The following is an 11,576-nucleotide window of genomic DNA, read 5'->3' as shown; positions in this document are numbered from 1 at the left end:
GGAGGGATTTCCTGCGGAGAGAAAGAGTGATCGGGGCGGCAGGAGGAGGAGGAGGAGGCGGGTGGGGGGGCAGAGAAAAGGAGGCGGCGTCGGCGGTGACTTTACAGAAGAGTTCCCAGGCGCCCTCTGAAAACTGACTAGACTAGTCAATTTCAACCGGGGTCGACGGTGCCCCTGGGAAACAGAAGAATGCGAGATCGGGAAAGGGGGGCACGGACGGCGACGGGGTGGCGAGCCTGAGTTCTCGGGTTCCCTAGACTTTTGCTTGCGCGCACACACACAAACACACACACACACACACACAGGCGCGCGCGAGAGCTCCCAGGCACACGCGCAAGCGCGCGCGCGCACACACCCCTCCCTCCCTCCGGCACCACAAAGTCCTCCGAGCCCGGGAACTGAGAGGAGATCAAAAGCATTTTTTTGCGCGCAAGTGCGCGCTTCGGAAGCGGAGAGAGGTCAGCCAGCCCGGCCGGCCGCCCCTTGGCTTTTGCTTTGGCCAAGCTTTGCTCGGCGGTGGAAGGAGATTGCAGAAGAGCAGCCAGCCGGTGTGACACACGCACAGAGAGAGAGAGAGTGCGCGCCTTTGGGCTTTGCAACTTGGTGCGCCGGGCAGTGCGAGGATCTCTACTGGCCGACGAGGTGAGTTGGGCGAAAGAAAAAAATTGCTGGTTGGGGGGGGCGGACCAAGGTGGCGGCGGCGGCGGAATAGGAGTAGTAGTGGAGCGGCAGGACCAGGGGAAAGGAATCGCACTCTTGCTTTGCTGCCAACACAAAGGTTTATTCCCCCCCCCCACGCCTCCCCTTTATTCTCCTTATTTGGTAACTCCTCGGTGCCTTGTATTGCAGATTGCAAACTCTCGACTCGGCTGTGTCCAAAACTAAAGCTCCGCTCCGTCCCGCTTAGCCTTTAGATCTGTAGAAATCAATGGCTTGTTAATTGTTCTGGGTGTTTTTTTTAAACAACTTATAAAAAATATATACTCGATTGCCAGGGCATTATATGGCAAAACGCGCTGATAAAACACGAGTTGCTTCCCTTGGTTTGTAAAGTCCCTTTCCAAAACTGTTCCAAGGTTTGAGATGCATACATTCATATAGATTCCTGCTGCTCCGCTCTGAAGATTAGATTACTATTCTCCCTTCTCCTTCCCTTCCCTCCCCTCTCCCCAAATTGATTTCCTTGTATCTCGCTCTCTTTGCAGCTATTGGGCACAATTAATGAGTTTTTTTTATTTAAAAAAATCTACCCGCGGTTTCTCACTGGAGAGGGAGAAATGTTGCCAGCCTTCAGGTTTTAGGAGATTACGTCTCTCCTTTTCTCTCTGCTGCGTGTACATTCATTGCATGAAAAATGATACATCTGAAATGTTTGCTGCTGCGATTCAAAGGTTGCCTCCGACCTCCTCAGTAACCTTTGCTCTTGGCTTTTCTTTCCTGCTGCGGGAGTGTTTCTCTTGCCTTCCCCCTACAGGGCTGGTATTTTTAATAACTGTTGTTCAGCATCTTTAGTCTCCCTCTTACATAATGATCCCGCTCTTCTGCCCCCTCCTCTTCCCTATTCTGCCCCCTCCCCAGTTGTTTGAGGAAGGAATGTTTCAGATATTGAGAGTTCCTCCGCAGGTAGAGTCCTGAACTGTAAGATTAGATTTCTCGGCTAGGAAGGATGTTTACCATTACTTTGTACTCCAGACCACATTCCAATGGGGTGGAGACACTATCCTGTGTCAGGGCAACACCGTACATGTCCAGATTCTGATAAAGGTGGGAAGGTGTGCCAGATTAAACCCTCCCCTGGAGTTCATTCCTGGTGCCTAGATGCAATAGGAGCAATTGAAATCTAAATTGTGTGCGTCTTAAGCTGTCTGCTGACCTTAGTATTGAAAAGTTCATGGGACCGTGGTGTTTTTGGATGTGATCCAAAACTCATCAAGTTCAGTCTCTGCGCCGAGGTAGGATCTTTCGGACATACAGTGGTACCTCGGGTTACATACGCTTCAGGTTACAGACGCTTCAGGTTACAGACTCCGCTAACCCAGAAATAGTGCTTCAGGTTAAGAACTTTGCTTCAGGATGAGAACAGAAATCGTGCTCTGGCGGCGCGGCGGCAACAGGAGGCCCCATTAGCTAAAGTGGTGCTTCAGGTTAAGAACAGTTTCAGGTTAAGAACGGACCTCCGGAACAAATTAACCAGAGGTACCACTGTACAACAGACACAGGAGAGAGTGTTATTTTATTGCACCTGTATTATATAATAGGACAGGGAAAGAGAGCAGGAGGAATGGACAGAAAATCCACCAATAGTCTGCAGGACGGTGAAGGATAATCGGTTTTGTTACTGACCCTAAACTTTCGTGGAAAACATTGCGTTTGAAAAAGCGAGACAGGATGTGCTGGATGGAAAATCCTCTTGGTGGACACTTGCAACTCTCACCTGATCTCAGTGGGTGGCTACGTGCCAGAGGCCAAGCCTGCCTATCAGTTGCACCCTCTAACATGGAAGATCTGACCCTTAACCCAGATGTATGGGGCAGGCTGTAATTACTTAGTGATGGGGAAATTCATTCTGTGCATGCATCAGGGCACTCTGCTTTTATGTCATGTGTTTGAAGGCTGATTCCCCTGGGCTGAGCAATGCCTCAAATTAATTCCTTCCCAGCTGGGTGGGAAGGGGTGTCTATGGAGCCCAGGTTGTTCCTGTTGTTTATATGTACCGTATGTTTATTCTTTAAAACATTTGGGGGGGACAGTTACGACTCTCATTGTTGAATTTGAGTGGATGGGCTCTTCTGTTTATTCTGCAGAAACTTCCAGGAGGAAATGTTTAATCCACCATATCCAGTCCCATAGCTCCAGTTTTGGTAATTAACAAACCTCTCATGCCACAAGGGGCTGTTATTAAATTAACCCAGTGTTATCTGTTCTGACTGGCAACAACAATTCAAGACCTTCTTTCACATTACCTACTGTCTAATCTTTTATCCTGGAGATACTGGGGATTGGACCTGGTGCATGTGCGCTGCAGTCCCTCCCCTGCTGAATGCTCTTTTTTATATTCATATATTTTTAGTTTTTTTTATTAATATAAAATTAAACAAACAAAAAACACAATCAAAGTTTTTTTTTAAAAGAGTGAGAACTTCTCTAGATCAGAAATGGAAGATACTTAAAGTGCTCATTGTGGTAGAAGAATATATGGACTCTTGACTATTGCAGAACTTTACATTACCACACTTCCAACATTTTCTTTTCTCTCAGCCAGCCAAATCTCCTTACTTCTCTCAGTCTTCACCCTGCTTTCTGAACATCCCCCAGTGCAGTATTCACTCATCTCCTTTCAAAGTCTAGGTTGCTAGTCTGAAGAACTAGCAACACATCTCAGATGTTCCCTTTCAGTTATTGGTGAGGTAGCAGCCAACTAGTCAATGAGTAGGCTAGGTCTCTTCAAACTTTTCAGACCCAGGACGCCTTTCTTAACCTTTAACCATATATTTGCATGGTGATAGTGCTCAGGCTGTGGCCCACTAGTGAGTCTTGACTGTTGAAGATCAGTGGTGAAAACCGTTGACAAACATTCATGAAGTTATGATCCTACATGGTTGGCATTCATTGCGAAGGTGGAGGGAACTCCTTGCTCTATCTAAATGGCACCCTTTCTCCTAAACCACCCTAATCTTTATCATTAAGCATGGCCCAGGTATTTCCTTATGGTGATTTTCCACTCCTCTGCACTGTAACATCTAGCATTAAACACCATATAATTCCACCCTACTTTGTGGAGAACTTGCTTGCTACTGTCAGATGCCTTCTTTGTTAGAGACTGGGAAATGTTCCGTTTGTATCTCTTGACAGTATAATGCATCTTTGATCAAGCTCAGACATAATTTTATATTCATGTTCTCCCACCTCACCCCAGTCATTATATCGTATGTGCATCTGAATGCGCAGCCTTTGTTACCCAGTCCTATAAATTCATCTCCACATTAATTCAAGTATGTGTCTTTTGACTGCCTGACAGAGGGCTTCTCGGATTTTCACATATCGGTTGTGAGACAAGTACTTCAGCTCTGTTGATGTAGCCACCACCATACCTTTTGGGTAATGGATTTACTTTACAATTCAAATTCCAGTGGGTTGTTTTTTTTGTGGCAGTGTGGAATTCCTCTTAAATATTCTTTTCTTCTTCTTTACTCCCTTCCTGAGTCAAGGTCACTCAGATATTCACTGGGCAGGAGGTCAATTTTATTCCCATCCCAAGACCATTTGAAGATTCAAATCTTTCTATTGTGCCGGATTAACATTTGAAAGGGCCAACCCATCTATTCTGCCGGTTTATCCTTCAGATGCTGTGAGGATGAGGTGGCAGGGATTATACCTTTTTATCACTTCTGCATTGGCAATTGAGGCAACAACTTCTGCCTCAGAGCAAAGGTTGTAAACAGCTGAGGATTCTCAGGGTTGTCAGAACTTGAAGGAAATGGGGATTTGTGTGGTGATGGAAAGTAGAGAGTGTTAAGTTACCGCTACTAATGGGGATTAGTCATTGTTGACTTCAAGCAGTTTATTTGTCCACATCCACCAAGCTCTTCACCTTTCAGTTTATTCTTCCCAAATGAAGAGGAGATGGCCTCAGGAAACAGCAGAAGAGGCAGGTTAGGTATGCAGGAAACAGTGTCGCCAGTTGAACTGTTTTTAGTATTAGGCCTTGTTTCAAAACCAGCAGGTGCCCCCCTTCTTAAATATACTGTAAGATGCTGATTCCTCTTTCTTCCACTATGGCTGTGACTGTTCCCAGTTCATCAAGCTTGGTAAGCAACTCCACACAAACCCCAGTCAATTCCAGATAGAAAAGGACTGTCAAGGGATGCTCCTTCATTCAGAATGTTGCTGCTTCACAGAACAAATTCCAGAGCTGCACCACATTCCTCCCTTTTTTTTTTTTTAAAAAGCATTGTTTTAAAAATCCCCTAGAAATCCACAGCCCTTTTCAGTTTTCCTCCACCCTTTGCTCCCTGATGCTTCTAGGCTCAGGGGACGCGACCCAGGAGAGTTATGTAAGAACTAGTGTATATATCATCGCGCTCAAACATCCTCTCAAAGGGGTTGAGAGAAATAGGCCAAGCTCTTAAACTAAGTTATTGCTCAGAGTAGGCCTGTTGAAATTAATGGGCTTAACCTAGGCATGCTCCTTCATTTCAATACATTGAAGACAACCCTATATTGCTATTTTTTTTGTTTTACTTTTAAAAACGTTTCATACTCCTCTCCCACAGAACTCAAAGTGGTTTGCATGAAAAATAAAGAAGGCAAGGCATGTAAACAAAAGCAAATAATTATAAATCACAATAAAAGCATATATGAGTGCCTCCACGAAATTTAAATCCTTGGCCAAATAGGAAGATCTTACTGTAGATGTGGTGAACCTCTGGCCCTCCAGATGTTGCTAAGACTCAAGCTCCCATGAACTTCATCCAGTATGGGCAAGAGCGAGGGATGATGGGAGTTGTAGTCCAGTAGCACCTGGGGAGCATTTGGTCTCCCATTTCACAGTCTTTTTGGGAAGGCAGCAATGCTGGAACCAGCTTATCTGCTTCTGAGTAAAGGTTTCAAAGTTTGGGGGCCACTGGTGAAAGCCTAATCCTTCACCACTGCTAAATAGTGATCTCTGGCCACTGTTACTTAGAAAAAATGGATAACGCTGCCTTCTCCGAGGTATGTCATAGATATTTCATAGAATCATAGAGTTGGAAGGCGCAGTCCCTTCCAATCATCTAGTCCAACCCTCTGCAATGCAATAATATGCAGCTGTCTCTTATGGGGATCGAACCTGCAACCTTGACTTTGTCAGCACCAGGCTCTAACCAACTGAGCTATCCAGCTTCTGACTGAGTCTTCATTGGCAAGTGGGCTTCTGTGGGGACAGATGGATCCATATCCATCTAGCTATCACATTTGTACCCTGATCTTTCCTCTAAGGAACTCAGGGTGGGTTGGTTGTTGTTTTTAGTGCTTCACATTTTTCAGGTGTTTTCAAAGGGTTGGCTTAAAACCAGGAATCACATAATGTAGGGAATGGGTATGTTAAAAAGGGCTAGAAAAGTTGGTGAGGATTTTTGACCTTTCAGGGTCCAGAAGCCTGTGATGAGTTGCCATTATGGCAGGACTACTAACTTGATATCCAAGTTCTCTGGCAAGGACCACCTTGGTAGATCTTATTTTGAGCCAGGTTTCACTAAAGTTTAGCCACGGAGTCTGTTTTCAACCCTGAAATATGTGAAGTCGTAATTAGATGAGTGCCTCTGAGCGTATACAGAGTACCTTCTGCTTCACAATGAGTAATTCCTATTAGTTCCCATGCATGTGGAAACAAGAGGGGTAGGATTGCCAGACAGACTTCACAGCTCCACCTGGTCACTTAAAAACCCCCAACCCAATCAAGCCCTGCATCCTCATGAAGAAGGATTAACTTGCCAAATCTTGTTGGGTTTTTACTTTCCCACCATGGGCCCGGCTGCTCTGACACTCTGAAACTCATTCATTACTTGAATCAGCCTGGGAATGACCATATGCTAGTTAACATAATCTGCCTGAAATCCTGATGTAACTGGAGTGTTATTTCTGCAGACTGTATTTGTGTCTATCAGTTCTAAAGAAGGAAAGGGTCCTTTTTTCTGCTATAGCAACCCTGTGGTTCTATATTGTGTATTACAGGGTCCCTGCCCACGCCTGGTTTTTTGCAGACCTTCTCTGTTCTCATGTAACTTCTGCATGATCCAGGTAGTAAACAGAGGACTAGATCACTCATGGATGCACATCACTCAAGAAGGACTCTACTCAATTAGACCAGAGCTCCCTATCTCAGCATTCTGTTTCCAGCCCTGGCTAACCAGATATTTCCAGGAAAACCATAAGCAGGAGATGATGGCAAGAGTCCTCCCCTATTGTTTTCCATCAGCACTTGCTCTTTAGGGATATATTGCCTCTGAACATGGAGGCTCTACTTAGTTATCATGCCTAAGCAACTGATGGGCCTATCCTCCTTGAATGTGTCTAGTTCTCTTTTTACTTGCTGCCTCATCACCTGACGACTCAGTACTTCCCATAGTTTTTCCTTCCTGAGTGGAAATGCTGCAGGGGGGCAGACAGGAAAATGGTTGGAGGGCAATGGGTTAAGCTCACACACACACGCATTTCTCCCATGGCCTTTCTTCACTTCCAACCAGAGTCTTTCAGAGCTGCTTTTTGGTGTTGATGGTGATGGAAACCACTGCAAAACTTCTACCAGCTTGATCACAGGAGTCTGGACATCTGTAGCATCAAGACTAGATTATTGCAAAGCAGTCCATATGTGACTTCCCTTATAGTTGCTCCAGAACTTGTTGTTAGCACAGAATGATGCAGCATGGTTGCTTTTAGGATTGAGATCCTGCCACCATAGTACATATTTGCTTAAAGATCCGCAGTGGCTGCTGATTTGCTACTGAGCCAAGTTCAAGGTTTTTTTCTATTAGTATATGAAGCCCTTAACAGCTTGGAACCAGTTTGTTTGAGGGATTGCCTTGTCCCATGTGTGCCTGTCTGACCTCCCTCATTCTGCGCAACGTGGGCTTTTGTAAGTGCTGTTTGTTCTGCATTTCCAAGAAGTTCATCTTTTCAGTGTGGCAGCACACCTGTGCTTTGGGACTCCCTTGCCTAATAACATTTGGCAGCCATCCTCATTAAGCTGATTCAAAACTTTAATTTCAGCAAGCCTATCTGGACAGAAAATTTCTTGTTCTCAAATTCTCCTGATTTTATTTGCATACTATTATACAAATACTAGTAGAATGCTGATTATTTCACTGTTTGATTCAGATCGCTTAGAGATTTTGTGGATTAAGTGGTTTATAACACTGTCACTGAAGCAGGTATAAATAACTGCTGCTGTCAGGTAGTAGATGGATCTAGGTACAAGGAATGCAAAAGCCTTTTATTTATTGCTTAAAGAAGTCAGTTAGTGCCTGTTTGTCTTGTGTGGACAAACTTTGCTGCTGAAATCTGCTACATCTCTAGATCTGAAGAGTCCCTTTAGGAAGTACTTGCTAGGTATGGGATACCAAGGTGGTGGTCTTCGAGACGTTTAGGACTATTACTCCAGGTCCCATCACCCCAAGCCAGCATGACCAATGGTCAGGGATGATGGTAGTCCACTGGAGAGCACCACAATGGCTGTCCCTCCCCCAGGTGAAGGTATCAGACCAGGCATTTCTGTAGTATGCACACTGCTGCCTAATTGTAAGCAGCAAGAAGCAGTATGTTAAGATGGTGGCTGGGAAGTTGTCCTGAATTAGAAGGGAGAGCCGCTTTGTGCATTAGTACATGCAGTTGGGCATTAGATTTGAATGGGCACATTCAGAAGGGCTGAAACTGCATTACAAGAGCATCGCTCAGCATATAAATTTAGCATCCCAGTGGGTGCAGTGGTGATGCACACACAGGGGTGCCAACTTGAATAAAATATTTTGGGGAGCCAATGGCATCAACTGGGGCAGGGCCGCACACACCATTTGAATGGCAATGCCCATCAACTGGGGGGTGGGGGAGGCTCAAAGATTTTATTAGGGAGGTGAAGGAACTTTGGCCCCAGGAGCTCACATGCACAACACGATTCTGATCTCCTTGGGAAAGCAGGAGGGTGATCTTCTGAAATGGGGAGCTCCCTGTGATCATGAAGGCTCCCTGCACTATTTTGAAGTGGGATGGGGGCAGAGCTACTGCGCTTCTTCCCATTCACCCCCTCCCATCATGTTTTAACACAGCACTACAACACCCAAAGAGGGTTAGTTTTTGGATTCTGAGCATCGCCTCAAAGCCAGATCTACTTTTTGGTAGAAATAGCTTGGTGTGAACGCTGCCTGTTCAAACTGGGACATTGGTTGAGTCTTTAGAGCAGCCTTGTACTGTTTGGCAACAAGGGAGATGAGTGTGTGGTGAATGTTCTACAGGTGAACATGTTGAACACTTGATAAGTGTGGTTACTGACCTCCATCTCTACCTTTATGATTCCATCTTGATTGCTTTACCTTAAGGCAACCTGTTTATCTGAGGATCTCCCAGTGTTGTGCAAACAACCAGTTCAAGCCCTCCCTAGCTTTAAGGGAGGTTGTGTGGGGGAGCGATATAAAATATAATCTACTCAAGATAAAAATAAAGTCAGCTGCGAGGTGAGGTTGTGTAATTCTTCCCAAGATGCTGTGCCCTAGAAATATGGTGCAATATCACAATGATCAGAGTAATTTAGCTGCTGAAATGGATTAGTGAGGGCAATGATGATGGATTGCCTGCCACCCAAAACCTTTCATTCTATAGCAGAGAATTGACCCCTATTGTAAGAGAATCTTCCCCTGGGCTTCCTTTGGTGCTGTGCTCCGGGCTGTAGTAAATATGTCAGAAATGTACCCAGTTGATCTAATACATTTGCATTTATTGTAATAACTCTTGGATAGAAATTGTGTGTGCGTGTTTTCCTCATGTTCCACATTCTGCGGAGATTACAGCTGCACATTTTCAGAATAATAAAAAAAGGGTAACTTGAAACTATCTTTGCTTGCCAGAGCAGTGTCCTGTGGTATCCGACATATCTCAAAACGGGTGTCATGTTCAATCATGGCAGGTGTGTTTACCACTGAATGTTACTTGCAGAACCCAAGGGGCAGCAGAATTCTGAGGCTGGTGGGGCAGATGAGACTGTTCACCCACTCACTAGTCCCATTGCTCTGTCCTTCAGTGGCATCTGCTTAGGCACCCCACTCTAACCTGGGGTGTTTATATTTGTTTGGGTATTAAAGGACAGTTGGGTGGGAGCAGCCATTGTGCATCAGACAAATTCCACCAAGCCCGACATCCTCTGCAGCTCTTGATGTTACATCAGGAGTAAGGACTGAATGCTGTTTCCTGTTCAAGGTCTATGTAGATGATCTGATTTCTCTCTTTGCATTAAACCTCCAGGGACTTCCTGGTGTTGTCCGACTCTCAGCTCCCACCAGCCCTAGCCAGCACGGTTGATGGAAGTTGTAGTCCTTCAACATCAGGGGCAGGGGTTGGGGTGCGCAGGCTCCCCATCTCTGTACGAAACATAAGCAAAAGTGGCCGCCATGTTGTATTTGAATAATAAACAAGTGATCTAATGAACGTGCATGGCTGCTGTCACACCACTGATGATTGAATATCTTGGACAGCTCTTGCAGAATTTGGAACATTGAGACCAGTTAGTTTTAAGAGGGGAAGGTTCTAGGACCTCATAGCAGTAACAGGGCAGAATATTTTTTAAAAAACCCAAAGGCATGTGTGGTGCTTCTGCTAAAGTCCTTGAAGATACAGGAGAACTAGTGCTGTGTGTAATGTTTGGAGGATTAGATTTCTGAGCACAGTTGACACCACTCCTGGTTCCGCTCCTTTATCCTCATTGAATCTTCTATGTACTTGTTTCATGAAGCTCAGCTTTCCATCTTCTCTCCGATCTTGGATTTTTCTTTGTCTTAGTAGTTAGAGTAGCAGAGAAAGTGTGTGCATGTGTACGCATACACAGCACACATATATGAACGGAAAATGAGCAAATTGGAATTCAGGATTTGGTTGGGCACAAAATTCCAAAGAGTCAACAGCCTTTTTGAAAACAGATTCTGTCCTTCATCTTCACAGGTATCTGAACAACTGCTCAAGCGTTGGCTGAAAACAATCTGGATCTGCAGACCTGTAGCCTCGAAGGATACCTCTTACCTGTGATGGGCCTGGTATTCATCTAGGAAGAACTGGAGATTGCTTGGGACACCCCGGGCTTAGCGAAATATAGCCCCCTGGGTTGCCTGGACCTTTTAACAAACAATTAATTTCTCATTCCTGACTTCTACAAACAGCTGGGATCCAGTCCCCAAGTGCTGAATTACCATCCATTTAATTGACTGAATATTCTTTAACAAGGCCTCATCTCCTCTCCATTCCCTTGTAAAGAAGTGCAACTCCCGGTAGCATTTATCATCATTAACAGAGACTTTTTTATGTACTGTGGGATTTCTGAATATATTTCATTTGTTTGGATTGCTCCCCCGCCCCCCACTTCTCTGGTGGAGTTTATCTTGACTAGTTATCGCACACACACGCACACACACAGAGCACTCCGATGGCTTCATAAATCAGAGGAGCAGCTGCCCTTATTCATGATGGGGCGAGAGCAGGAGCTGATCCAGGCTGTGAAAAACGGGGATGTACCTGGTGTGCAGAAATTGGTGGCAAAGGTCAAGGCATCCAAAAGCAGTGAGTATCTCCCTATGTCTTATTGCAGCATTCTCCCATGATTGGTCAGCACCCACCAGTGAGATCATAAGAGTCTTGTGACTGTTGGCAAAGAGCTTTTGGTTACTGCAGCAAAAGGGATATGCTGTGGCTGGTGGTTGCTTCCAGGCCAAAGGTTGAAAGTAGCAGGCTAGTCTACAATGGGCGAACAGCACCTCTGGAGCATGGGCCACATGTGCACCACCAGTCATCAGATGCTGGATCTCTCTAGCCCATGCATGCCCGCTGTCCCTTCCTTCTGTGAT

The 11,576-nt window shown here is 45.3% G+C and overlaps 1 protein-coding gene across 6 annotated transcripts in view; it reads left to right on the top strand.

Moving 5' to 3' along the window:
- Nucleotides 1-66: 66 nt before the first annotated feature.
- CASKIN2 (CASK interacting protein 2) overlaps nucleotides 67-11,576 on the top strand; it is a 102,111-nt gene continuing 90,601 nt past the window's right edge. For 3 of the 6 annotated variants that reach the window (XM_077924192.1, XM_077924191.1, XM_028716868.2), the window contains exons 1-2: nucleotides 68-642; nucleotides 10,681-11,292. In XM_077924192.1, coding sequence (XP_077780318.1) covers nucleotides 11,037-11,292 — 256 coding nt within the window. In that variant the 5' untranslated portion in view covers nucleotides 68-642; nucleotides 10,681-11,036. Of the gene's footprint in view, nucleotides 643-10,680; nucleotides 11,293-11,576 lie in introns of all 6 variants that reach the window. The other 3 variants (XM_077924190.1, XM_077924189.1, XM_077924193.1) reach the window with 2 other exon arrangements.

Source organism: Podarcis muralis, chromosome 2, assembly GCF_964188315.1.
Source record: "Podarcis muralis chromosome 2, rPodMur119.hap1.1, whole genome shotgun sequence".
NCBI classification, from domain to species: domain Eukaryota; kingdom Metazoa; phylum Chordata; class Lepidosauria; order Squamata; family Lacertidae; genus Podarcis; species Podarcis muralis.
The sequence above is the reverse complement of the archived record's forward strand: the minus strand, read 5'-3'. Positions and strand labels throughout refer to the sequence as shown.